At 51.4% G+C, this 27,912-nt stretch overlaps 1 protein-coding gene across 1 annotated transcript; it reads right to left on the bottom strand.

Annotated features, from left to right (window-relative positions):
* Nucleotides 1-22: 22 nt before the first annotated feature.
* Nucleotides 23-27,912, bottom strand: POLD1 (DNA polymerase delta 1, catalytic subunit). The gene is made up of 27 exons (XM_063092204.1): nt 27,861-27,912; nt 17,013-17,221; nt 16,518-16,631; nt 13,332-13,484; nt 13,123-13,248; nt 12,884-13,052; nt 12,718-12,799; nt 12,518-12,647; nt 12,004-12,170; nt 11,651-11,755; nt 9,915-10,055; nt 9,723-9,833; nt 8,916-9,107; nt 8,646-8,734; nt 8,453-8,569; nt 8,068-8,181; nt 7,629-7,776; nt 4,551-4,646; nt 4,205-4,342; nt 3,135-3,310; nt 2,618-2,770; nt 2,385-2,487; nt 1,549-1,681; nt 1,353-1,466; nt 994-1,046; nt 818-915; nt 23-201 (listed from the first exon to the last, which is right to left on the bottom strand). Exons 2-27 carry the CDS (start codon nt 17,218-17,220, stop codon nt 96-98), a joined length of 3,336 nt encoding a protein of 1,111 aa, XP_062948274.1. The 5' UTR covers nt 17,221; nt 27,861-27,912; the 3' UTR covers nt 23-95.

Genomic DNA, 27,912 nt, shown 5'->3' with positions numbered 1-27,912 from the left:
CCCCCAAAGACCAAACAGCAGGTAGCAAAAGGCCTGAACTTTATTAATTCTCACCAATCTCCTCCCCACCCCCATCCTTGTCAGTGCCACTGAGGTCACCAGGCCTCAGGGCCAGGGGGACCAAAGCGTCGCAGAAGCTGCTCCTGGTCCTCCAAGTCCTTCCGAACCTTCTTGCGCATGTAGAAGATGGGGCAGTCTCGGCTGTAGGCGAGCAGGTGGGGTCAGGGCAGAGTGGGCAAAGGGTGCCCCTGCCCGTGGACCAGAGGACTGGTGCCCAACCTGGGGATGGCGTGGGGGGCTGCAAGCACCTGTCCCTGGGGCAGGGGCCATTCCCAGGACTTTGGCTCCCGCCTGCTCCCCATCCCCTCCCTCCTGTTTGCTCAGCAGGCACAGGGGGAGCAGATAACAGCGGGTGCCCGCCAAAGTGCTGGGCCACAGGCTGTATATCACCTGTCACCTGGCCTGGGAACCTGCCCTGCCCACCTGTTCCCTGGGGAAAGCCCAGCCCCACCCTGGGAGAGGGGGCCAGGATGGCAACAGGTGTGTGTCCAGAGGGCAGCCATCTCCCAGGCAGACACTGGGTGACCGGCCCTGGTTCTCTGAGCACCCACAACCTCCTGGGGGCTGAAGGGCACTGGCCCATGTTGCAGACGGGAACACAGGCTCCTGAGACCTCACTGCCAGAAGGGGATGTAGGGAGGGGTGCTAGGGTCGAGAGACCCTGGTCGGGAGTTTGGTCCACAACGCACAGGTCTTGGGAGCTGGGAGGGGGCTGAGCAGGCCAGGGTGGGCATGGTGGGGCCCAGGAGATGCACACCTGGTGCAGATGACATCCTCATGCAGGCTGCCCTGACAGCGTTGACACTGGGTCCAGAGGCGTGAAAAGCGCTCCTCCAGGGCATTCAGGTGGGACACCTGGGGATAGCAGGAGCTGAGAAGGGTGGCCCTGGCCCCCCAGAAACCACCCCCTTCTGGCTTCCCCTGATCCCTTACCTCCTTCTGATATAGCTCTGACTCCCGGGGCTGGCAGAACTCACACACAGCTCCTGGGTGTTGGGGGGGAAGCAGGTCAGAACAGGACCTGCTGGCCTGGGCCACCCTATCCTTGCCCCTTCCCTGCCCGCTGCCCATCCCAGCTTCTGAAAGTCCCCTGGAGGCTAGAGAACAAGGGAGTGAGTGTGTAGGGAAAACTCCCCTGGGGAACTCCCAGGGCGGGGGGCTGTGGACCCTCCCGTTGGGGAGCAGGCAGAGGAGAGCCCCCCCACCCAGTCCCAGGGCCTGCTGGGCAGCAGTGCCAGCCTGTGGGGTGGGTGTCTAGGAGGGCAATGATGGAGGTGGGGCCCGGTGCTCACCCTGGTGGTTCAGCACAGTGCGGCAGCCGATGCAGCAGTTGCGGCGTTTGGCAAAGGCCAGGAGGCCACCCACCTTGCCTGTGAGCACTGTCTTGCAGCGTGTGTGGTCCCCCCCTGTAGGAGGAAAGGGCAGATGGTGAGTGTGGTGCCCTCCCCTGCTCCCAGGTACCCCCACCAACTTGGGCGCCCCTCATACGCAGCAGCACGGCTTCAGCGCGGCCCTCTCCCAGGATGGGCTCGAAGATGCGCAGGAGCGGCTTGGCAAGCTGCTGCTCCAGGTAGTACTGCGTGTCAATGGGCAGGCTGTGCTCCAGCACGAAGAGGGGGTCCTGCAGCAGGGGAGTCAGCAAGGTCACATGAGGGAGGGGACAGGGATGACATAGTCATGCATCATGTAAGGGCACCGGAGCCACTGAGGTCCTTTAGCCATAAATGGAGGAGGCAATGGTGTGGTGCAGCCACCAGGCATGGGTGCTGCCCTGGAAACTGTGGCATGGTGGGGGAGGAGAATATGGGTCTGAGATGGGGTCAGAGGTCATGGGGAGTCACTGGGCCACAGGCTCTGTGTCCCATATTGCAATGGAGGCCACAGGTAGGGGTCCCCAGGAACAAAGGAAGGGTCAGAGTTCATGGAAGCGAGGAAAAGGAAAGGTCGTGGAGGTCAGAGGTCACTCGACATCTGGGTAGCATGGGGGAGGACATGAATCCAGGGGAATTAGAAGCTGCAGAGCAGGGATCAGGGAGAGACAGAAATGGAAACAGACACACAGAAACAGAGATGGAGACGGAGATGCTCTGTGTACCGGGGGAGTCTGGGGCCCCCTTTCTATAAGAGGGAGCAGGAGAGGGGTCAGGATAATGGGGGATGGGGGAGGATGGAAGAAAGCCTCTTGGAGCTGACTCCCAGGGGTGTCAGAACCCCATGGGGCCCGCACAGGGACACACCCCTCCCCACTGGCCCGCCCATCCTGGAAAGCAGAAGTGAAAGCAGAGGAGAGCCAGGCGGGCGCGGGCAGCCCAGGTGGGCCTGACCTCGGACTTCATGTAGGCAGCCACGCCCTTGGCGGCGCCGATGATCACGTAGGGGACGCGGTCACCCAGGCTGGGTGCACTCCCAGGGTCCCGCTTCCTCATCCTGCGGGGAGACCGAGGTGGTGGGTGGGTGAGGTCAGGTGGGGTGGCAGAGTGGGGGGTGCAGGAAGTGGTAGGCACAGCTGGCAGGAGGGGGCTATTTCTGGATGGCCCCCGCCTCCTGCCTGTCGGACCTCTCAGCCAGCTCCACATGGGCCTGCTTGCCGGCGTAGTCAGCGGCCGCACGGGTAAGCTCCTTGGTGATGACCAGCTGGGAGATGTCAATGCGGTTGCACAGCAGGTCCGAGATGACCTCCTGTGCGTGGGCCACAGCACCCTTGGGGTCTCTGTAGGGAGGGTGGGCCAAACAGGCAGGCATCACCAGTGGCCACTGAAAGCCAGGCTGGCACCTGAGGGCTGGGGGACTAGGAGGGGATCTGTGGGTTGAGGCCCAGGGAAAGGAGGGGCCCTGCCTGGCCACAGGCTGCAAAGTGGCAGAGGAGGGACCTGAACCCACAGCTGTCCAACCCAACTCTTTCCACTGCTTCACCACTGAGGAGCTGGGCTTGACACCTGTGTCCCCAGGGGAGGTGGGGCTGGGGGCCGGGACTCCTGGGTTTGAAGAAGGAGGGGCTGGGGCTGGGCTCCTGGGTCTGAGGGAGGAGGGGGCTGGGGGCCTGCACTCCAGGTCTGGATGGAGGGTTCACACACCGGTCAATGAGCAGGCGGCGCAGTGAGGCGGTGACTAGGTTGGCCACGAGAGGGCAGTTGTCCCTGCGCACAGCCTCCAGGCCCTTGCAGTCCATGCGGTCGTGGGTGTCTGGCCGGGAGGAGAAGAGCAGGCCTGCATAGCGCTTCTTGCTGATGAGCAGGTAGGGGAAGTAGACCTGGGAGAAACCCATGGGTGAGACCTCTGAGACTGTGGGGGCCAGTCCCCAATCATGGGACTCCCCACCAGACACTGAGGACACACAGGGATGGTCGCTGAGACACAGGATCAGACACTTGGGGAGCTACACCCTAAAGTAGCAGAATGAACTCTAGAACCCTAAATGGCTCTTGAGCACCCTCAGCATGCCAGGGACCCCAATCTAAAACAGAGAGTGGAATAAACCTAGAGATGCCCCCTAAAACATGAGATCTAGACAGGGGGATACAATGAGGCAGCCCCTGAGAGAGAGAAGATTAAGATCCAGGGGTGAGCCCTGAGGCAGAGACTTCCTCAACTCAGAAGACTCCAAGTTGGTACACCCAGAGGTGCATGTTAGAACTATGGAGAATGAATATAGTGTGAGGTTTCCTGGAGCCAAGCCCAATGCACCCTGGGAGCCAGGAGACATTGGACGATGGTACCCATATCCAAGATCCCCATCAGGGTCCCCACCACTGAGGGACGCTCCCACACCTGACAGGCACTGGGAAACCCCCAAACCAGAGACACTGTGGCAGGGTTTACAAAATCCCACAGGATGATGTCCCGTGTTACAAAGCCCAAGTCTTTGTAGGTTTCCAAAACCAAGGCCCCAAATTCATGCCACAAAATAACTTGACACTGGGACTTATGAACCTGAAGAATGGGATGTCCAGAGTACCCCAATCAGGGCACCCCAAAACAGAGAGACCCTGAACATCAGGATCTCCCAAATCCAGACATGAGGTAACCCCCAAACTACTGCATTCTCAAGCTTTGCAGGCACCCCGAGAAACAGACCCCCTCAACTGGCAAGACCCATACTTGTTTCCACTCTGAGCCCGGAGTATAAAGGGGGGACCCCATATACCTTCTCAAACTCGAGCCGGATGGGCGGTGGGAAGTGACCTGATACCCAGTCCGCAGCCTCCTGCCCCAGAGCCATTGCCTCAGCCACAGAGGAGACTCCGAATTGGCACATGACAGAGTCAGTGTCACCATACACCACCTGGGGAAGGACTGTGTGAGGGAAGTCCCCTTCTGCCAACTGGGGTGGGCAGGGGGCAGAGGGGTGGGAGGGATTTGCTACCATGGGAGAACAGGCAGAATGTGACCAGGTGACTGGGAGGTGCGGGGACATATGGGCCCAGCTTCCCTGCAATCACCCCCACCTGTTCTGGGCCCACCTTAGGGCTAACGGTGGGATAGCCCCTGACCTTGGCATTGGCACCATAGCCGTTCTCCACTGTGTACTTGGACTCGACCAGTTGCTTGGTTTTCTCAATCATCTGACGCCCAAACCCAGTGACACTCTGTGGCGTGGAGAATAGAGCAGAATAAAGGCCCAGGGACCACCTGCAGTGGACACGAGCTAGGAGGTTCCCGCCTCCACCACTTCCAGGTGGTGTAGGCTTGGGCCAGCCACTCCACCCTCCTGGGCCTCAGCTTCCAAATATGCAAAAACGTTGCTACTAGGCTGCTCCTCAATGATCTGATGAAAAGAAGTGGGTTCCCTGGACTAGAGCTCCAGGCATGAAGGAAGAATAGACTACATCAGAAGGCCATTGGAGGGCCGGCCCGTGGCTCACTCAGGAGAGTGCGGTGCTGATAACACCAAGGCCACGGGTTCGGATCCTATATAGGGATGGCCGGTTCGCTCACTGGCTGAGCGTGGTGCTAACACCAAACCAAGGGTTGAGATCCCCTTACTGGTCATCTTTTTTTAAGAAAAAAAGAAGAGGCCATTGGTTCAGTGTTTCTCTGACACTGTGATGACCTGGGCAGCTCTCACTGACATGCCTTGCCCCCTTGCTGAAAGCCAGCAGTGCCACCTCCATCCCTGCGCAAATAGAAATGACCCTACTGACACATGACAAACGCCCCCAGGGTAGGGAGTAGTACCACCCCCATTGAGAAACCATTTCTTTCCAACTGTCTCTTTTTACAGATAAAGAAACTGAGGCTGGGGGGCAGGGACACCAAGGGAGTTGGGTGTGATTCTGTGGATCCAGTCTGGGTTTTTGGTTTTTTTTTTTTTTGGCAGAGGGCAGCTGGCCAATAGGGGGATCCGAACCCTTGACCTTGGTGTTACTGATACCATGCTATAATCAGTTAAGCAAACCAGCCAGGGCCCAATCTTTGTCTTTTAACTATAGCATTCAGTTAATTTACATTTAGTGTCATGATAGACTATTTGGGCTTAAATCTACCACTTTACTATCTGCATTCTACTTGTTCCACCTGTTCTATGTTCTTTTTGTTTTCCTTTCTTATCTTTTCTGGAATGATTCAGAACTTGTTTATTATTCTATCCCCCTGCCCCCATAAGCTTGAGAGACAGAAATAAGAGGCCAAGGGACAGAGACAGAACAGAGACAGAGGGAAGGGGCTGAGAGAGAAAAGACAGACAGAAAGGGTTAGCAAGCAGCAGCCCTAGAAGGCAAAGCTGCGCTCTCCTAGCCTGGCTCTGCTTAAGGGCTGGAGCCTAATATCCACCCCTTTCTACCAAGGAGGGTGGAGAGGCACCTGGGGACTATGGAAGGCCAAAGAGGGGAGCAGAGGTGTCATGCAGTAAAGAATTCACCCTGTCCAAAGAAAGGTCTGGCTCTTGCCTTGCTCCTGGGACGGGGACTAAGGGGTGTTGGGGACCTCTAAGAATGTCCTCCTGTCTGATAAGAGTGCCTCTGTTTACCTGAGACCTTAAGCCACATCAGGTAGTTTATGCTAACATGGCTTATGGTGGCAGCCTTGGGCCATGAGGAATCGGCTTGACCTCTGGGGCTAGAAATTGAGTAACTAAGGTCAGTCACATGGGTGTTCCATACCTACAAAACCAACCTCCAATAAAAAGTCTGACCCCAAAGCTCAGATGAGCTTCTCTGGTTGGCGATATTCTGTGCTGTCACACATCAGTGCTGGGAGAAATGAATGTTGCCTGTGCAACTCCACTGGGAGAGGACAACCGGAAGCTCCATGTTTGGTCTTTCCACGTTTGGACTCTCAGAAGCCCTGCCTGCCTGGTGCACCTCTTTCCTTTGCTGATTTTAATCTATCTCCTTTTGCTGTATTAAACCCTAGCTGTGAGTATAACAGCTTTTCTGAGTTCTCTGAGTACTTCTAGTGTATCATTGAATCTGAGAGTGGTCTTGGGGACCCCAGAACTGCAGATGGGTGGGTGCATGCACAGGCCCCTCCTACCAGAAGGCCCACCCACTGGCAATTCCTCCACACCTTCCTTCCATGTGAAGACTGACACAGCCCAGGTAGGGAGGGAGCTCCCCATGCCTGGAGGTAACCAAGCAGAGTGCACCACCACTAGTCTGGAAAGTGCTGAGACCCAAACCCCAGCAAAGGGACTGGACTGGAAGACCCTTCTAAAGCATTAGGCTGGGAGCTGAGGACTGATCCCAGTTTGGCAGAATCTTAGACCTTTTGTTTTTCTGTCCAAGCAGCAGAGCGGCTGTAGGTAAGCAGGCCCAGGATGCTGCTGCAGATGGTGAGGGAGACAATGGGCTTTTCTACCCCCATTCCCTCCCAAGGCCAGGCACTGACCAAGTACCCAACAAACATCTTCAGTGGGGCACTCACACCCATGGCAGCAGGGAGGACCCCAGCATGTGCTCCAACAGTGACTGAGGTCAAGTGACTCAACCAAGGACACACAGCAAATCAAGCGTCAGAGCCTGGCTATGCTGCTGGGTGTCCCTGAGACCTCTGAGACAAGGCTGTTCCTCCCATCAGTGGGAATCTGTCCTCCTTCCTCTTCCCCCTTGCAGGACCAGAGGAGGTGGGCTGGGGCATAGACTGCTATGGCAAGGGGTCTGTCCGGTGACCATGAAACCCCTCACATCTCTAGGCCTCTGTTTAAGTGTCACCTGCTCAGAGTGGTCTATCCTGCCCAGTCTTAGTGCTCTCTGCCCCACCCCCACTTTGTCTGTCTGCAGAGCCCTTGGTGCCCCTTGCATCTTAAACACGCTTACTGTTGTCACTGTTCGTGTCCCCACTAGTCTGTGAGCCACATAAGGACAGGAACTGTCATCCGCTTTGTCACCCTCTGTATCCCTAGGGCACAGGGCAAGGCCTGGCCCACAGCATGTATTAAGTGTCTTTTGAATGAATGAATGAATGAATGAACCAATTGCTCAAGCCATGTTGGCATCCCCTCTCCAAAAGGCCAGTGAATCAGGACAACTAGGCCTGGACTCCTGGACGCAGCTCCACCACATAGACCCTAGTTCTCCTACAGAGGGGGCCCATTTGCCTCCCGCCTGCCCTCCAGGGCCCTGAGGGCTCACCTGTGAGATTTCCAGGCATGGCAACTTGCCCACTTGGGCGCCGGTGAAGCCATATACGGAGTTGGCGCTCACCTTCAGCGCCAGCTGCCGCCCATCCAGGACCTGCCGTCGCAGAGGGTCTGTCTCCTTGGCCAGTTCGGCCTTGGCCCTGGGAGGGGGTGGGGGTAAAGGCCTCTCACATGGTGCCCCAGGTCTCGGGGGAAACTAGAGGGCCAGGGAGGAGCCCAGGACACTGGGCTTGCCGTGCACTGCACAGAAGCACCCGGCCAAGCAGGTGAATGAGAGCTACCTGGCGGGGGCGCCTTGTTCTAACTCACACACACCTGCAGGTGAGTGGGCTGGGCAGCACTGGGGTGACCCAGCAAGGGACAGGGATTGCCAAGAAGCCTTAGCAGGTCGGAGCTCTGAGCAAGGGTAGGAGGGGGGCTCAAGAGTCCACCTCTTCCGAGCGCTGAGCAGGTTCTCCAGGATCTGGGGTAGCAGCCCCTTCCGCACTGATGTCTTCACAAACTCATCCCCTGTGGGCGTTTTGATGAACTGATCCGAGGTCAGGCTGGGTTGGGAGATGACGGTGGTGACTACCAGGTTGCTCTCTCCTTCACTTCTAGCCCCACCTCTGCCCTAAAGACTGCATTGAAGACTGGTCCTGGCCTTGGCCCTGAGCACGTTCAGGCCCCCTCAAGCTGGCCCTACCTCTGGGGTCTCCTCCCCTTTCCTCCCTACTATTCCTGGACCTATGCCCATCTTCCCTGCCAGACTGGAAACCCCTGAAGGTCAGGCCCAGGCTAGCCTCAGGGGACAGGTGCTGAGTGAAGGCTTCTTACCCCAGTTTCTGGGCAGCCCCAGGCCGCAGAAGCGTGGTGTAGCACAGGTTATGGGCCATCATGATGGACGGGTACAGTGAGGAGAAGTCCAGGGTGGCAATGGGGACGTCATAGTACCTAGGGAGGAGGAGCCACAGGGAAGTGTCAGGGCCAGAGCCCTAGTGCTACCTCCAGCACAGCCTCAGGGCCTCACCCTTTAAGGGGCTCGATGACAATGGCTCCTGTGTAGTCTTCGCCACCCTCCGACTTCACCACAGGCATCAACAGCCCCTCGTGCATGGCCTGGGAGGGGAGAAGGCAGAAATGGAGGAGTGGGCACTGAAGACTGGAAAAGGGGGTAGAGAGAGACAGTGAGGAGAAAGCAAGTCCAGGATGTCATGGCCTGGAGAGGGGCGGGACGTGCCTGGTGGGTCCCCTCAGTGGTGAGCGGTGTGGACGGCCACCCTGGGCTTGGCCCACTGACCTGCCGTAGCAGCTGGGACACGACCTTGACCTGCTGGCCACGGCTGAGCAGGTAGCTGAGTGGCACACCGGTGACACGTGCCATCTCCATGGCATTCACCAGCACCATGAGTCGCTCAAGCAGCCGCAGTGGCAGGAATGCATCCTTGAGGCAGTACACAGCCAGGCGGCGGCGACTCTGGTCATTCCCGTTCTGGGGACAGGCACCAATGGGGTCAGGGGTCAGGAGTGGGAGGTGGGCCCATGGGAGGAAGTAGGAGTTGGGGCTCCAGGGTCAGTGTAAGGCAGCCTGGGGAGGGGGAGGGAGGCGAGATGGGGCAGGGGTGGCTTCTGAATGGCCAAGGAGCAGGCAAGAGTCTAGTAGGGATTGAGGTGGGGAGTAGGTCAGGGATTCGACAAGGTCAGGAAGAAGACGGGGCAATCTGAAGGGCTGGTGTGGACTCAGGGTCAGGGAAGGAGAGCACAGCAAAGGTCACAGTGACAAAGGTCACTGGAATAGGGAGAAATCTGGAGTCAGAAAAAGGCGGCTAGCAGGTTGAGGTCACAAATCACAGAAGTAGATGACAGAGTGAGATCAGAGCTTGAGGTAAAAGGTGGAGGTGCGAGACTGGGGAAGTTAGAGGCGGAGGTCGGGAGGGTGGGTGAGAGGTCAAGGTAGGGGACGAGTGTGAGACTGAGGTCAGAGATTGGGGCTGGAGGTGGAGGAATGAGGTCGGGGAAGGCAGGAGGCAGAGGTCAGAGGCTACAGGTGGTGGGGGGTCAAGGCCAGGTGGGGTTAGATCCAGGCAGGGTCAGGGGTGGGTGGCACCTGCAGGTCTGTGATGATGCTGTGCTGTACATCCTCCTTCTGCTCACCCAGGAAGTGGAAGCTCACAGCATTGAGAGTGTAGGAGCGCAGCTTGTACTCTCGCAGCAGCACCTGGGAAAGGGAGAGGGAAGGCTGGGCACAAGCAGGGGCAGCAGCATCCCAAGGCCAGGGACACAACTGGCCCGGACCTACCTGCAGCATATCCATCTGCACACGGCCCACCATGCTGACCACCTTGCTGTCCCGCCGGCCCATCTGCTTCGACTGGAACGATGAGTCCCGGATGTTGGAGCGGAGGCCGACCACACGGCCCAGGAAAGGGAATGTCTGTACCTGGTGGTGGGGGGTTGGGACAGCTACTTGGGCTGGGTGAGGCTACGGTATGGGGCAGGTCAGCCCATACTAAGTGTCCCAGGTCATGTCGGACACAGAAACTAACCACAACAGCCCCTACATGCGACACTGGGGGCTGGGAGCAGGGGCACCTCTGGGTGCAAAAAGACCCTCTGGGGCTGGGGTGGGAGGGCAGAGGCTAGTGAGGGAGTCTGGAGGGGGAGAAGAAGCTGCAGCTGGAGCTGGGACAGGGAGAATCGGGGGCCTGATGAGCTGTGGGGGGCAAGGATGGTACCCAGAGGCTGCAGCCTGTACCTAGATGGGGAACAGGGAGGGGCAGATTTGGGTAACAATGCTGAGCTCAGTGGGGATGTAGTGAGTGGACGGAGCCTGGGGTGGCCAGATGGGAGCAGAGGAGGAGGCAGACCGAGGAGCTAGGCTAGAGACAGCGGACTGAGGGCACCGGGGGGCAGGAAGGTGGAGAAGAGGTCCTTTCAGGCTGTTGGGGGCAGACTAGAGGAAAGGCTGAGGCTGGGTTGAGAGACCAGGAGGGAGAGGAGAGGCCTGAGCTGGGGCTGGAGCCGAGGGTAAGGGGCACTGAGGGGAGAGCAGGGTAGCGGTGACCTGGGTACAAATGCCAGGCTGCTTCTCCCTGGAGCTGTTGGGGCCATAAGAGTTTGTTTTATGTTTTCATTACCAAACTGGCCAAACATACAGAAAAGTAGGTAAGTAACATAACATACCCCATTAGGAGCTGAACTGGGTCCCCTATCAAAGACACGGAAGTCCTAACACTAAGCACTTCAGAATGTGACCTCATTTGGAAATAAGTAGTCTTTGCAGATGATCAAGTTGAGGTCATTAGAGTTGGCCCTAATCCAATATGAATGTGTCCTTATAAAAAGGGGAGATTTGGACACAAAGACACACAGGGAGGAAAGATAATGTAAAAAGACACAGGGAGAAGGCAGCCATCTGCAAGCCAAGGAGGCCTGGAACAACAGTTTCTTCCCTTACAGCTCTCAGAAGGAACCAGCCCTGCTGATACCTTGATCTTGGACATTTCAGCCTCCAGAACCATGAGACAATTTCTGTTGTTTTAAGCCACCTGGTCAGTGGTACTTTGTTACAGCAGCTTGAGCAGACTGATACACTCTTATATACTCACACCCACATTCAACAAGTATTACTACATATTTCAACAACACCTGCCACCTTCCTTACTCTTTGCTGACGTATGCTAAAGAAAGGCCTAGATTCAATGGCTAGTTCAATGGCTTGTTGAACTCCTGCATGCTTCAGTCTGCCCCACGAAATATACAGGCCTACTCTGAACTTAACCATAATGCCCACTTCACCTGTGACAAAAGCCACAGTAAATTTTTGAACTTTAAGCAGGGCAGGGCCAGGCCCCGGACACTTATGGAGCTGCTGGAGATGACAGACTGCAGGTACACAGAGCAAGATGGACAGCCTCAAGCAGGACAAAGCCACATGGAGACAGAGCAGAGAGGAGGCATAGGGCCCTGAGGTCCCCTCACCCCCCACCAGTTGGGGCATCTGAGAGGAAGCCTCCCCACCTGCCTTGCCCTTACCTTGAGGAACTGGGCCCGAGAGATGAGGTATGGGAGGTCAAAGTTCTGGATGTTGTAGCCGGTGATCACATCAGGGTCCATGGTGCGGACAAAGGTGGACCAGGCCTGCGGGTAGGAGGACACAGAGTCACCTGGTCTTTTCCCTATTTCAGATCCCCTTACTCCCAAGACTGTCCCAGAAGTCCCCTGGTGCTTCTGAATATATCGCAGAACCAGAGGGGAAACACTTAGCTCTCAATGCACAGGGATCCAACCAAACCCTTGGATTTGGTCATCTCAGCATCCAGGGTCCAGAAGGGGATGACTGAGATGTAGAGACAGGGAGAGGGGGGTGTTAACAGAACAAGAGCCACCTGGAGCAGTTCCTCTTCCTGCTCGTAGCTCTGCACCTTGGCGCCCAAGATGGGGGCGCAGGGCCGCAGGGTGAGTGCCAGGCGCAGGAAGGGCTCCGGCTCACCCCAGCGCAGGCCCAGCGAGCAGATCTGGATCACGGGGTCCCGCTCAGGCTCAGGGAAGATGCCTGCAGAGGGCGGGAGGAGAAAGATGCAGGAGACCTGACTCCTGCTTCTCCATCACAAACACTAGGGTGGTTGCCCCTCTGGATCTGCCCCAGCCCTTTCACATCTTTCTGACCCCACTGCCTGCAGACTGCGCGATCCACCCAGTTACCATTCTGTCCTTATCTCCAGGCCCACTCTCTCAGGATCAATCTCTTCTAGCCACACAGGCTGAAACTCTCCTGTCCCGGGGCTTTTGCACTTGCTGTTCCCTCTAGCGGGAATGCTCTCCCCGCACCCCTCTTTGCCTGAACCTGGCATGTTACAGACGAGCAGAGGAGGGGGAGGAGCCCAGGCCCTGGGGACAGACCTTTGCGGCCAGCACACTCGATGTCGAAGCTGAGCACGCGCAGGGGCGCAATGCGCTGCCACTGCCCTTCTGGCGGGTGACTGACCACGTCTGACCACAGCACGTCTGCTTCCAGCTGACACAGGGTAGCCTATGGGGCAGGGTCAATCAGCCGCAGCAGTGTCCCGGCTCCCTGACCCCGCCCTTGGAGAGCCCCGCACCTTCTCCTTCGGCCTCAAGAGGTATTTCCCAGCTGGGAGCTCCAGCCAGTTGCACCCAACGATATCCGTGTCCACCATGAACCTGGAGGGGACTGAGAGTCAGTAGGCAAAGGTTGTTGGGGGCGGGGTGGGGGCAGAGGTCGGAGAAGCGAGGTAGGAGCTGTACCGGATCTCGAAGTCCACGTTAGCCTCATAGAGTGCGAAGCTGGGGGTGCCCAGGCCTGCCACGCGGATGCCCTGCTCCAAGAGGCGGCGGGCAGGTGCCACAAGGCGAGGCAGCGCCAGGGTGATGCGCAGAAATGGTGAGGGGCCGTGCCCGTGGTACCCGAACATGCCTGTGGACAGAAGAGTCTGGGACAGGCCCTGCGGGGGCCCCACCCACTGGTCCCCAGGGGCGGCACTCACTCTCGCGGGAGCACAGCTCCACGGCCAGCACGGCTGGCCCTGTGAGCTCTTTTCCTCCGCGCTGGTCCCGGCTGATGGCTGTGTTCAGTTCCCGCTGCAGTTCCACCAGGTGCTCGGGCCCAAAACCTGGCGTAGGAGGGCGGTCAGCGGTGCAGGAGGCCTCTAGGAGGTGGCCAGGAGCCGGGTGTCCTGGGTCAGTGGCCACTCACCAGGGGGCGCCGGGGTGTAGAAGTACGGAGAGAAGCCGTGGATGTGGCAGCAGACAGAGACGCCCTCATCAGTGACCCCAAAGGCGCGGAGCACAGGCACGGAGCCGCAGGACGGGGGCCCCCAAGGCAGAGGCCGTGCTGGGCCTGGGGGGACTGTAGGATAAGGTATGGACCTCCTTAGACGCCCGCAGCAGGACCCAAGCTCTCCTGTGGTCCAAACACAGCCCCCAGCCCTGCAGCCTAGGGCCTCCTCCCCCGCTACCGGCTTCACCACACTGTTTGCTCTTCCTATTTGTCTCTTCCCTAGTTCCATTTCCACCATTATCCTCCTACAACCCATTTCCCACCAGGTAGCTACTGGGAGGCCCCCTCCTTACTGTTACAATATAAAAAAATTTCTTGTAAAAGTAAAATTGGCTTTTGGTATTTATGTTTGGTGTTATGAATTTTAATGCATGTATAGATTTATGCAATCACTACCAAAATTGGGACACAAAACAGTTCCATCACTCCTAACAGTTCCCTCCAGCTGCCCCTTTGTAATCAACCTCCTCCCCACACCCATACACACACTCCTGGCACCCACTGATCTGTTCTCCCTCACTACAGTTTTATCTTTTCTACACTGCCCAGATAAACGAAATCATCCAGTATGTTAGCTTTGGAGTGTGGCTTTTTGTGAGATAGGAGGTGCTCAGTCCCCCTGGAATCGGGTTTCAGGCCACTCCCCTTGGTCTCAAACCACCACGCTAGGACTCAAGCCTGGTCTGAGTTCTAAACTACTGTGGCCTGTAGCACCTATTTTCAGTAACAACATGTAGAGATTGAGACGACAGGAGGCAGATTTATGTAATCTCGGTGGCCAAGCATGCTCAGTAAAAAGGAGTTTACCCCTTAAATGACTTCCCACTGGAGGGGCTATTAAGCACCTAGGATTTTTTTTTTTTTTTTTTTTAGCAGCTGGCCAGTATAGGGATCCAAACCCCTGACCTTGGTGTTATTAGCACCACACTCTAACCAACTGAGCAACTGGCCAGCCCCAGCACCTAGAATATTCCAAGTGTATTTGGTACATGTGGCAGAATTTGACCAATAAGCATGCTCTAAGAGACTAACTGAACATGTGCAAGGCTAGGTTACATAACTGGGAGCCACTCCCTTCGTTGAATATTCATTAGACATCATGAATATGTATAGATAGAAAAACTATAAAAATGAAATCCAGGAAGAAGGCGGAGCAGTTGCTCACTCTCCTGGAGCCAGTCAGCACTTTAAGGTGTGTATTTCTTACTTTTTGTATTAAACTTGCTGCAGCTGCTGCTCAGTCTCTGGAGCCAGGCTGAACTTTCCCTGTGAAGTCTGTATTTCTCATTCTCTATATTAAACCTGTTTTCACTTTCTCCTCTGACTGTCTTGAATTCTTTCCCGTGGCAGAGTCAAGAATCTGGCAGAGAACAGGGTAGCTTGAGGCCTGCTATTGGGCCTCCCCACATCCTCCACTCCGGTATCATTTGCACTCACTCTGACACCTTTGAGACTCATCTATGTTGTTGCAGAGTCAATAGTTTGTTCCTTTTTATTGCAGAGCGGTGTTGCATGGTATGGATGTACCACAGTTCATCTATTCACCTGCTGCAGGACATGCGAGTCATTCCCAGTTTTTGGTGGTTATGAACAGAACTGCTATTAACATCCATTCCATGTACAGGCTTTTGTTTGAACCTAAGCTTTTGTTTTTCTAGGGTAAATATCTAGGGGTGGAGTTGCTGGGTCCTATGGTAAGAAAAGGTTTAACTCTGTTAAGAAACGGCCAAGGCCGGCCCGTGGCTCACTCGGTAGAGTGCGGTGCTGATAACACCAAGGCCACGGGTTCGGATCCTATATAGGGATGGCCGGTTTGCTCACTGGCTGAGCGTGGTGCTGACAACACCAAGCCAAGGGTTGAGATCCCCTTACTGGTCATCTTTTAAAAAAAAAAAAAAAAGAAACGACCAAACTGTTCCCCAGCATGGCTGCACCATTCCACATTTCCACCAGCAATGCACAAGAGTTGCTCCATGTCCTTGTCAGCACTTGCTGTTGTCAGTCTATTTTACTTTAGCCATTCTAATAGGGGTGTATTGTCTCTCCCTGTGGCTTTTATTTGCATTTCCCTAATGGCTAATGACAGTGAGTAGCATTTCAGGGGCTTCACTGCCATCCTCTTGGGTGAACTTTCTGTTCAAGTTCTTTGCCCATTTTTGACTTGGACTGTTTGTTTTCTCACCATTGAGATCTGAGTGGTCTTTATGTATTTGCAATACCAGCATTTGATCAGATATGTGGCTTGCAAACCCTTTCTCCTAGTGTGTAGCTTGTCTTTTCATTCTCTACAGGATAGACTTCTAATACACAAGTAGGAATGGGTCTCTCCATTACCAAATATGTCCCAGCTCACTTAGAATGGAAACCTTGAGGTCCTTGCTTGGGCCAACAAGATCTCAGTGACCTCCTGGCTTTCATCTTTGTCCTTTGTGCCCCTGTTCCTGCCACACTGGTTTCCTCCTTGCTGTGCCTTAAACAAACCTGACCTGCTCCCTTGTCAGGACCGTCTGCCTAGAATCCCTCTTTTCCAGACATCCCCTCAGGTCCTTAGCCCCTCCTCAGAGGCTTTCCCCAACCTCCGTGATACACACTCTGGCACCCTCCATCCAAGTTTACCTTCCTCTGTAACCTTCACCACCACTGGATGTTACGTTTCCTTTTTTATTGTCTCTCCTTCTAGAACACGAGACTTTGAGGGCAGAGACCTTGTCTGCCTGGAATCGGGCCTAGCTCAATGTAGATGTGCAGTAGCTTCTAACTGGATGAATGAATAAATAAATGGACAGATATGCCTCTCCCCTCTGCATGGAGACAACTCTTCTTACCTTCATGCCTCAGCTGGAAGGTGCTCCCCTCCTCCAGGAAGCCTTCTTGGACCCTTGCTCCCACCCACCCACTCTGACTCCTTGCCTCCTGCTCTGGCACCCCAGCCCTGTCCTTCCCTCTCATGGCCCTGGTCACCAGGGTGGGGACTTCCTGGGTCAATCTCCTCACACAGACACTGACTGCTTGAGGGGCAAAGCCAGGGGAGTTGACCTGGCCCGGTGTCCACCCCAGGAGCTCAGACCCCCCTCACTCTGCCTCTCTACCTGCCAAACTCACCCACATAATGGTCGATCTCCAACTGCTGGAAGATGAGGGGCTCCGTCTGGGGGTCGAGGGTGGGCGGGGTGGGCCGAAGCCAGCGAGAATCTATGGCTGACAGGGATAACTGCCCTGGGGATGGGGAGAAGTGGGGCTACATGGAGTCATGGTCTTCCCTCAGAAATAAGTAACTGCCCTCCCAGGCCAGCCCATTATTCCTCAGATGGCATCTGACCTACAAATGAAAAGTCAGGTGGAAGTGGTGGTCTGGGTCAGGCAGGAAACTCAGGAGAGATTGGGAGCCAAAGGTCAGGGTCAGGAGAGAAGTTAAAGGCAAAAAAGTTTGCATACTGGCATGGGGTCAAAGGTCAGCCCTTTATAGGACTCCAAATCTGCCAGAAGTTGTGGGTCAAAGTGGGGTCTCAGGTCAGCCTTGCAGCTGACTCTTCATCCAGAGGCAAGACTAGGAGTGGTAGGGAGGTTGTAGGGGGTTCCTGCTCTAATAAGTCTTACCATCTGCAGCCCCCTCCAAGGCTGGCTGCAACTCCTCCTCCTCCTGTTCTTGTAGCCTGTGCTCCGCCTCCATCTCCTCCATCAGTGCCAGCTCCTCCTCAAACTGAGATGGCTGAGGTGCCTCATCTTCATTCCAGAGGCCCCCACGGGCACGCTTCGGGGGCACCCCGGGGCCTGGGCCTGGGCCTGGCCGCCGTTTACCATCCATCCTGCTGGGCAAGTCAGGGCTTGGTAGAGGTTCTGACCAGAGATACCCCTTCCCTTGTCTTTTCCATGGCCTCCCATGCACCCACCATGACCTCAAGCCTTTTAATACTCTGGAGTAGTTAAAGAATAACACAACTCTCCACCTTGTAGGGTGATGAGGTGCCTGGCACATTCCAGATTATTAATTGTTAGCTAATACAGTTATGCCCCTTTTTACTCCCCACCTCAGTTTAATCCTTACCTTAGATGCTCAAGCTCTCCACAAACTTTTCCCTTTTTTGTCCCTTACAGACCCCTCATCACCTGCCCCGCATGCTCTCAACCCTTTCTCCCCATCAGACTTGGTCCTTGGCACATCCCTTTACTTCCCACAAACCTCTGGCCCTGATGCCCTGGCCTGCCCACCAGTCCATCTGCCCAGGCCTTCATTCAGTGAACAGCTGGGAAGCACTGACTTCACTCTAGGCACTGCATTAGGTGCCAGGGCAGGACCTGACTGACATATGAATCTGATCAGGTCCCTTCCAAGCTTATAACACTGCAGAGGCTACTGCATTAAAAAAAAAACCCTTTTTTTTGAAAGAATTTCAAATTCATAGACCTCTTGTATACCCTTCCCCCTAATTGCCAATATGTTGCTACATTTGCTTCCTCACTCCCTCTCTGCCTTCTGCCCTCTGACATATACAGGGTGCACACATCATGTTATCATTAGTTTTCCTGAAGCATCTGAGAATTCACTGCAGATACCGTGCCCTTTTATTGCTACATACTTTAGCATGTAGCTCTTAAGAACAAGGACATTCCCTTAAATAAGCACCGTACAATGATCAAATCCAGGACATTTAACACTGACTCAAGAATAATATAAAATAAATGAGTAATGAGATGGAAGCAGTAATAAAAAATCTCCCAACAAAGAAGACCCCAGGACCAGAGAGCTTCACTACCAAATTCTACTAAACATTTAAAAAAGAACTAATTCTAATTTTTTCCCAAATTCTTTCAAAAAATTAAAGAGGAGGGAATACCTCCAACCTCATTCTATTACCTTCATACCCAAACTGGAAAAAGACAAAACAAAAAAAGAAAACTACAGACCAATATCCCTTATGAATACAGATGTGAAAATCCTCAACAAAATACTAACAAACCAAATCCAATAACACATTAAAAAGATCATTCACCATGAGCAAGTGGGATTCATTCCAGGGACACAAGGATGGTTCAACATATGCAAATCAATAAAAGTGATCAACATCACATCAACAGAATGAAGGAAAAAAACCCATACGATCATTTCAATAGACGCAGAAAAAGCATTTGATAAAATCTACCACCACTTCATGATAAAAACACTCAACAAATTAAGTAGAGAAGGAATGTACCTCAACACAGTAAAGGCCTTACACAACAAACTCACACCTAATATACTGAATGGCCAAAAATAGGAAGCTTTTCCTATAAGATCTGGAACAAGACAAGGATGCCCACTTTCCCCACTTCTATTCAACAGAGTACTTACTGGAAGTTCCAGCCAGTGCAGTGAGGCAAGAGAAAGCAATAAAGGCCATCAAAATTGGAAAGAAGGAAAATCAAACTAGTCCTATTTGTAGATGACATGATCCTATACATTGAAAACCCTAAAGACTCCACAAAAAATTACTAGAATAAATAATTCAGTATAGTGGCAGGATACAAAATCAACACACAAAAATCAATAGTGTTCCTATATGCCAATAATGAAAGTTGAAGAAAAAATCAAGAAAGTAATCTGATTCACAATAGCTACCAAAAAAAATGAAAACACCTAGGAGTAAATTTAACCAGAGGTGAAAGATCTCTACAATGAAAACTATAAAACACTGGTGACAGAAACTGAAGATGACAGTAAATGGAAAGATATCCCATGTTCATGGGTTGGAAGAAATAACATCATCAAAATGTCCAAGCTGGCCAGTTAGTTCAGTTGGTTAGAGTGCAGTGTTGTAACACCAAGGTCAAGGGTTCAGATCCCCGTACAGGCCAGCCACAAAAGCAATCTTCAACAAAAAGAACAAAGCTGGAGGTATCGTAGTATGATGACTTCAAAATATACTATAAAGCTATAGTAACCAAGACAGCGTAATACTGGGATAAAAACAGATGAATAGATCAATGAAACAAAATAGAGAGCCCAGAAGTAAATCCACACACTTACAGCCAACTGATTTTCAACAAAGGTGCCAAAAATACACACTGGGGAAAGGACAGCCTCTTCAATAAATGGTGCTGGGAAAACTGGATACCCACATGCAGAAGATTGAAACTAGAATCCTATTTCTCACCACACACAAAACTCAACTCAAAATGGATCAAAGACCTTAATTTAAGACCTGAAACTATGAAACTACTAGAAGAAACCAAAGGAGAAACCCTACATGAAATGAGAATGAGGGAGCACTTTTTTGTACAAGACTACAATGGCACAGGCAACTAAAGCAAAAATAGACAAATGGAACTACACCAAACTAAAAAGCTTCTGTACAACAAGGGACACAATCCACAAAGTGAAGAGACAACCTACAGAATGGGAGAAACTGTTTGCTATCTACACATCAGACAAGGGGCTAATACGCAGAATATATAAGGAATTCAACAGCAAAAGACCAAGTAACTCAATTTTTCAATATATCAAAAAGACACCTGCACGCCCATGTTCATCATAACACTGTTCACAAAAGAGATGTAATCAACCTAAATGCCCATCAATGGATGAATGAATTAAACACTGGTATATATACACAACAGAATACTATTCCGCTATACATATACATATTAAATGAAATCCTATCATTTGCAGCAACATAGATGGAACTAGAAAACCACCATGTTAAGTGACGTAAGTCAGGCACAGAAAGAAAGATACTACATAATCTCCTCATAGGTGGAATCTTAAAAAAGAAAAAGAAAAGTGGTTCTCACAGAGTTAGAGAGTAGAATAATCTTAACCAGCGGTCAAGAGAGGAAGGGAGGGGAGGGGCGAGGACGAAAGGTGTTGGGGAGGAGAAGTGGTGGAGTAACAGGTACAAAACGGTGCTAACCACCCTAAGTGAATCATTGTGCAGTATATGAATGTATTGTAACAACACACTGTACCCCACAAATATATACAAGTAAATGTTAAAAATTAAATAGAAACAAACAAAAAAAAAACATGTAAATAGTGTGTCTCTCAATTTCTCCAATTATCCCCCAAATGCCCTTTATAGGAACCCACTCCCTCCCCCAATCCAAACAAAACAGAAACCAAATAGAGACTATTTATATGTGTTTATATGTTTTCTTAATTGTAAACTATAAAAAATTATTTTGGGGGTATACTTTGACAAGATATAATGATATAAAAGTATATATCCTGTGGTAGATTAGTCAAGATTGTATTCAGGTTAAATTTAGTTAAGTTGGTAACTTAACTGTGGTTCAGCAGGAGGACATTCTAAGGAGATGCACACTCAAGTCTTTCAGGGTAAACAGCCGTGACATATGCAAGCTATTCTGAACTCTTTTTTTAAAAGTGTGTGTATGTATATAGAAAGAGAGGAGAGAAAGAAAACATGCAACTCATAAAGTGAATAGCATAAAATGTTAAAACAGGTTCATCTGGGTAAAGGGTATACAGTTGTTCTTTGCACTATTCTTATTCTTTCAACCATCCTATAAATTTAAAATTATTATTAAAAACAAAAAAAACCCAACTGCATTTAACTTAAAAAAAAAAATTTAAAAAACTCCGTATCTCCCACAGTCCAGGCTGAGACAGAGAGGATTATGGGAACCTAGGGTAGACCCCAGACCCACCTGGGAGGGAGAAGCAGAGGACAACAGGTCAGCTGCCCTAGGTTCAAGCAAATACCTATGGATCCCATAACTACTGCTCCATATCCAGTCCCTGCTCTGTCCCTTTTATAACAGAACCCCCACTCCATCTTGTCACTGCCACAAGATGCCCAGCTGGAGGCTACACTTCCTGGGGTACAATGCTAGGCATGGTCACATGACTAAGGTCTCTCTCATGGAATGAGTGCTATGAGGTGTGCAATTTCTGGGACCCAGCAGTAAGAGGAAGCTATATGCCCTCCACCCTCTTCCCCTTCTCAATGGCTGGAACGTGGATGTGGTGGTGAGCCAGTCTCGACCACAGGCATGAGGACAACACTGAGCTCCTCAACAACCTTTTGGAACAAAGCCACCTATCCATCCTGCACACCTGCCTACCTTTGGAGAAATCAACTTGTAGCTTTCTTGGGCCACTGAATGTTGGGTGCTCTTTGTTATAGCAGCATAGCCTAGACCTTAACAAATACAGCACTGAAAAATTCTGGACTGGGGATGCATTATCTCAAACGTTGGAGATGGAATATAATGAATACTTCTCAACATTTACAAGCAGTCAGTTGGTTAGAGTGCAGTCTTTTAACATCAAAGTCATGGGTTTGGATCCCCGTACCAGCTAGCCACCAAAAAAAAAAAAAAAAAAAAAAAAAGGAAAAGCAGTCAGTTACTAATATACACAGTATGGATAAATCTCAAAAACACGTGTGCAAAAGAAGCCAGACACAAAACATACAAATTGGGGGAATAGGAAGTGACTGCTTAATGGGTAGGGGGTTTTCTTTGGGGGTGATAAAATATTTTGGAACCAGATAGAGGTGATGGTTACACAACATTGTGAATGTACTAAATGCCACTGAATTGCTCACTTTAAAATGGTTAATTTCACCTCAGTTAAAAAAGAAAGTACATATTGTATGATGCCATTTATGTAAGCTGTAGAATAGACAAAATTGATCTATGGTGCTAGAAAATTGGATTAGCAGCTGCTTCTGGGGTGGGAGAGACTGACTGGGCAGGGGTATGAGGTAATTTTCTGGGGTGATGGGAATGTAGTGTACATCAAACTGCACATTTGAGACCTGTGCATTACACTAAATGTAAATTACACCTCGATTAAAAACATAAAAGTTTGGAGGCTGCAATTCCACATATAGGGATTCATGCTAGTTATACTATCGCATACAAAAAATTGCATTTACAAGGTTATTTCCGGTAGTATCATTGTTTGAAATCCCAAAAGACTGGAAACCACCTAAATGTCCTCCCCCTAGGGGACTGTTTTCTGTTCACTGGAATACTATGCAGCTGTATAAAGGAATGAGGAAGCTCTCTGTGTACTGATATGGAAGGCTCTCAAAGAGGCATTGTTTAGTTGATAAAGCAAGGTGCAGAATGGTGTACTTAGCGTTTTATCTTTTGTATTTAAAAGAAAAATGTCTAAGAAAATGTTTACCTTGATTCTCGTCATTACGAAACGATCAAATCCAAAGTGAAGGGTGGCAACAATTGGTCTGGAATATTTAAACTGTCAGTGTCATGAAAGAAAAGTTATCATGACAACTAAATGTGTGTGATCCCAGATTGGATCTCGGATTGAAAAATTGAAATTGGCTATGAAGAATATTACCAGGATGACTGGCCAGATCTGAATAAGGACTGTCTATTCAATAATAGCATTGTTTCAAGTTAAATTGCCTGAATATGATAATTATATTGTACTTACATAACTGGGTTAGAGTTCCCAGTTCTTAAAAGATTCCTGCTGGAGTTTCGGAGATGAAGTATCATGATGACCACAACTTTTAAATAGTTCAGCCAAAAAGGAAAAAAGGGGGAAAAAAAAAAAAAAGTGTGCCTGTATGTGTTTACATAAAGCAAAATGAGGTGTCACTCTGACAGGTAGTGAATCCAGGCAAAGGTACGTGGCTGTCACTGTACTCATCTTGAAACTTCTCTGCATATTTGAAACTTTTCAAAATAATAAGTTAGGGGTATATACATAAAATAAAAATAGCAACATTTTTACAAGGTGAATAGGGGAATATGCATAAATATATCTGCTTTTAATGAATCATTCCAGAAGGAGCGATAAGGCACTGGTAATACTGGTTTCCTGGGAGGACAGAATGGGAAGAAGACTTTACTTTGTAACAGCTTTATTGAGATATAGTTCACATCCACATAATTCACTCACTTAAAGTGTAGATAGTTGGATGGTTTTAGAATATTCAGAGTTGTGCAACCATCATCACAATCAATTTTAGAACTCTTTCATCGCCCCCCAAAAAGAAAGGCCACACCCTTTAGCTATCACCTACATTCAGCCCATCTGTCCCCCCAGCCCTAGGTAATAATCACTAATCTGTTTTCTTTCAATAGGATTTGCCTATACTGGGTATTTCCTATAAATGGTATCCTAGAATATATGTCCTTTTGTGTCTGGCTTCTTTCATGTAATGGTTTCAAGGCTCATCCGTGCTGTAATACGTATCAGTGCTTCATTCCTTTTGTTTGTTCTGAGGCTGGCCGATATGGGGATCCAAACCCTTGACCTTGGTGTCACAACACTGCACTCTATCCAGCTGAGCTAATTGGCAGGCCTTTTATTCCTTTTTATTCCTGAATATTCTCCCACTCTATGGATTTACCGTGCTTTGTTTATTCATTCATTAGTTGATGAGCATTAGAGTTGTTTCCACCTTTCTGGCTGTTAAGAATTGTATGAGGAAGACTTTTAACTGACTCTCTTTGTGTCTTTTGAATGTGAACCACATATACGCAAGACTTACCTCACAGGACGAAAAAAGCTTAGTAGTATTTGCTCTGGCCATGCAAGTAGCCAAAGACATTGGGAGTTACGAGCTGGCGGGAGAGACCAGGGTGGGGCAGAGGAAGCTGAGGGGCTTATGGGAGCCCAGAGGTGTTGCCAGACCTGGCCTGGCAGTAGGGAGGCAGGAAGAGGGCCGACTGGCTGTCCTTGGTTAACTGGCTGTGCCATGGGGGTACGGTGGGAGGGAAGGTGTCACCAGGAGCAAAATCTAAGCTCCTGTAAGCGCACAGTTGAGACAGAGCAGCATTAGGAGGGAAAGCCCCCTACATGTTTCCTCTTGTCTGCCCTGGCACAGGACAAGAGCTTAGAAAACATCGTGCTCTTCCCCTCTCACAACGCTTCACTAGCAAGTACTCAACAGTGGCCTTGATAATAAATCAACACTGAATGCTCACCATGGGCTGGAGGCTGGTTTTCTGTGCCATTCATTCTCTTGGTGACCTCATCTGATCTCACCCAATCTGACAGCTTAAAATGCCAAATCTGACAATGCCTACTTTTATGTCTCTAGCCTAGGACCTCTCCCTAAATTCCAGGCTGACAGATCCAACTTCCCACTCAACATCCCCAGTGTGAGGATGTCTCTTCAGTCATCTCAGACTCCAGAGGTGAACTCCTGATCCCCTCAAACCTGCTTCTCACAACCCTTGTCTCCCCTGATTCAGTAAACAGCAGCTCCCATCAGGCCAACAACCTTGGAGTCACCCCAGCTTCTCTCTTCCCCTCAGAACACACACTGGTTCCACCTGCAAATCCCATCAGCTCTACCTTCCAAGAGATCTGAGCCCGACTGCTTCTTAGCTCCTGCATGGCTCCCACCCTGGTCCTTCGTCTGCTGCAAGAACAGAGAAGCTCCTCTAAGATCACTCACTTCCTTATTATGTGCATTGCTGTTTGTCTGTCTCCCCCTGCTGGAATATGAGCTCTGTGTGGGGAGGGATTGGTCTGTTCATTGAAGTCTCCCAGGAGCCTATAACAGTGCCCGGCACACAGAGAGCACTTGGGAAATAGGAATCGATGAATAGCCTCCTCTCCATCTCCCACATTCCACTCTGTCCCCCTCAGTGTATCTCCACATGGCAGCCAGAGGGATTCTGTACAAATACATCAGATCATCCCGTCCTTCCTCTGCTCAGAGCCTGCCCCTGACTCCCTTCTCACTCAGAGTTACAGCAAAGTCCTCACCATGGCCCACAAGACCCTGAATAACCTGGCCTCCTTCTAATACCACCTCCCATCCAATCCCCCTTGCTCACTTGGCTCCAGCCACTGGCTTCCTTGCTGCTCCTTAACCACTCCATCCTACCTCAAGACATTTGCACGGGCTGTTCACAGCCCTAATTCTCTTCCCCAGACATCCTGTGGCTCCCTCCCTTCCCTCCCCCAGGTCTTTGCTCAAATGTCACTTTCTCAATGAGACCTGATTAAAAGTGCTGTGCTTGCTGGCCCTTCCTGGCACACTCCATCCCCTTCTCCAGCTATATTTTTCTTGCTGGCACTTATCACTGTCTGGTAAACTGTATCTGTTCTCAGAGTTCTTAAACTGTGGTCCCTGAACCAGAACTTGTTAGAAATGCTAATTGTCAGGCCCCACCCTAGACCCACTGAATCAGGACCTGGGGATGGGGGGACAGCAATCTGTGTCGTAAAAAGACCTCCAAAGATTCCCATGCCACTCAAGCCTGAGAATGGAGGCTTATTTATCTTCTTCACTGTCTACCCGTGCTACTAGGATGGGAACTCCATGAGAGCAGGGATTTTGTCTGTTTCCGCTATACTTCACACACTACAAGGGCTCCTGGGATAAAGCAGGTACTCAAAAAACATTTTTCGGGGCCGGCCCGTGGCTCACTCGGGAGAGTGTGGTGCTGATAACACCAAGGCCCCACGTTCGGATCCCTATATATGGATGGCCGGTTCGCTCACTGGCTGAGTGTGGTGCTCACAACACCAAGTCAAGGGTTAAGATCCCCTTGAAAAAGAAAAAAAAAAAAACACAACATTTTTCGAATGAAGAATGAACAAAGAAACTCCAAGAATCATCACAAAACCCTCTGAGGTAGGTGTTCCTACTACCCCCTTTTACAATGGCCAGCACTGTGGCCCACAGAGGTGAAGCTACCTGCCCAAGGTGGCACAGCTAGCCCAGAGGGACAGACCAGGGCTCAAACTCAGGCAGGCTGGTGCCAGAGACCTACTGTTAACCAGCACTTCACACTGCTGGGCTCTCTCTGTGACAGTGGAGGCATAAGGGTGACTTGCCCTTTGCCCAGTGGGGGAGACAGTCTTTGAAGACACACTTGTCTGCTTGTTCACCACAGGATCCTGGCTCACACACATCTGCTGAGGAAATGATTAAATAACTACAAATGTAACTATTCATTTTTGCTCCCCGGAAAACTTCTACACACTTTTCACCTTTTGGCCTTATCCCTCCCTGGGCCTCTCTGTCACTGCTCTTGGACCACCCGGGCATGTCTGCCTTGCTCACCAGACAGGGACCTCTGGAGGGCAGGGCATGGCTGACTCGTCTGAGTACCCAGCATCCCCAACACAGCGCGTGGCAAACGTGAGGCCTCGGGAAGGGTATGCTGGATGAAATTCCCCTTTCTCCCTTCCAGTGTCACTAGCTCTGGTGAATCTTCCCTGAGGCCCCCCACCAGTTCTTCTCTCTGTTCCCAAAACTAGTGCTGCTTCATTATAGCTCACAGCACCATGGACTGAGATCACCTGTTCTTTCCCCAACCAAACTAAATTATCATTATCATTGACTTCCCAGTGCCCGGCAAAGGGCCTGCCACAACAGCAACTGTCTAAAGGACTGAAGAGAGGAGGGAAGGGAGTGGCAAAGCACCTGAGTGGGGAAGGAACCTCTCTAAGAAACAGGAGAAGCCTGGGTGGGGGAAGTGCAGAAAGGAGGGGGAAAGACAAGGCAACAACAGGTTCCTGGAGTGGGTGTAGGTGAGGCAAGGCACTGACATCACCCTAATCGGAGCTTAGTCCACCCACTATCCCTTCTTGCCTCTTAACTCTTCCTTCCACTCTTAATCCTGCAACAATGCGATCTCCACTCAGCGACCGGCGAGTTCTTCAAAACACAGGGGGAATTATGTTGCACCCATACTCAAACCCTCCTATGACTCCCCAATGAACCTAGAATAAAAGCCAAATCCCATACCAAGGTTTACAAGGCCCTACAGGATCTGGTTCCCCATCCCGTTTCCAACCTTATCTGTATTTCTCTCCTGTTTCCTCGGCTCCAGCTACAAACACTTCCAACCTAAGGCCTTTGCACTTAAGGGTCCCTCTGCCCAGATCTTTCCGTACAGAGCGGACCTCTCATCTCAAATGTCACTTCCCCAGAGGCTGATTCCTGATCGCTCCAGCTCAAGAAGCAGCAGGCTGCCCCTCCGGTCGTGATCACTTTACCCTGCCTATTTCACTTCGGATAAAGTATCACAGTTTGAAAGCATTGCTTTACTATTACTATGACCTATTGTCTTCTGGCTATCTTCGCCTACGGCAAGGACCTGCTCCGACTTGTTCATGCTGTAGCCCCTGCTTCTAGAACAGCGCCTGGCACAGAGTACTAAGTAAATATTTAGCGAACAGAAAATAATACCATGCCCGCACGAGCACCACTCAGTCACAAATGCCTCCCGGCCCGGTTCTCCCTTTGCCCTGAGGCCAGCGCATGCGCCTCCTGCACACCAAGGACTCCCCACCCCGCCCAGTTTCCCGCGCGTCCCCGCGCACTTGCCCAGGAGAGGACTAGCCCCTATCCCTCTTCAGCGCCCGCGAGCCAAGGGGATTCCTCTCGCCGCCACGTCTCACGCGACCGCTCACAACCGTCTCTCAGGCTTACGTGCCCGGCTCCTCAAGCCCCCTTCCATGCCAGGCCAAGTCCCCCCAGTTCCCCTTCCTCCTATACTCACCCGCTTCAAACAATGTTTCCCGCCACAGCCTACGCCGCCGTGACCCCTGACT

Source organism: Cynocephalus volans, chromosome 3, assembly GCF_027409185.1.
Source record: "Cynocephalus volans isolate mCynVol1 chromosome 3, mCynVol1.pri, whole genome shotgun sequence".
Taxonomy (NCBI): Eukaryota; Metazoa; Chordata; class Mammalia; order Dermoptera; family Cynocephalidae; genus Cynocephalus; species Cynocephalus volans.
Note: the sequence above shows the minus strand (reverse complement) of the source record. Positions and strands in the feature narration are given on the sequence as shown.

Bases quoted from the DNA above. Each gene is read 5' to 3' on its own strand.
- POLD1 (XM_063092204.1), bottom strand. From the start codon at position 17,220: ATGGATGGTAAACGGCGGCCAGGCCCAGGCCCAGGCCCCGGGGTGCCC. The intron at 13,485-16,517 runs GTGAGTTTGGCA...CTTATCCTACAG, and splicing joins GGAGATCGACCATTATGTGG to TCCCCCCAGGCCCAGCACGG. The intron at 4,343-4,550 runs GTCAGGGGCTAT...GTCCTTCCCCAG, and splicing joins GCTATGGTGCCAATGCCAAG to GTGGTGTATGGTGACACTGA.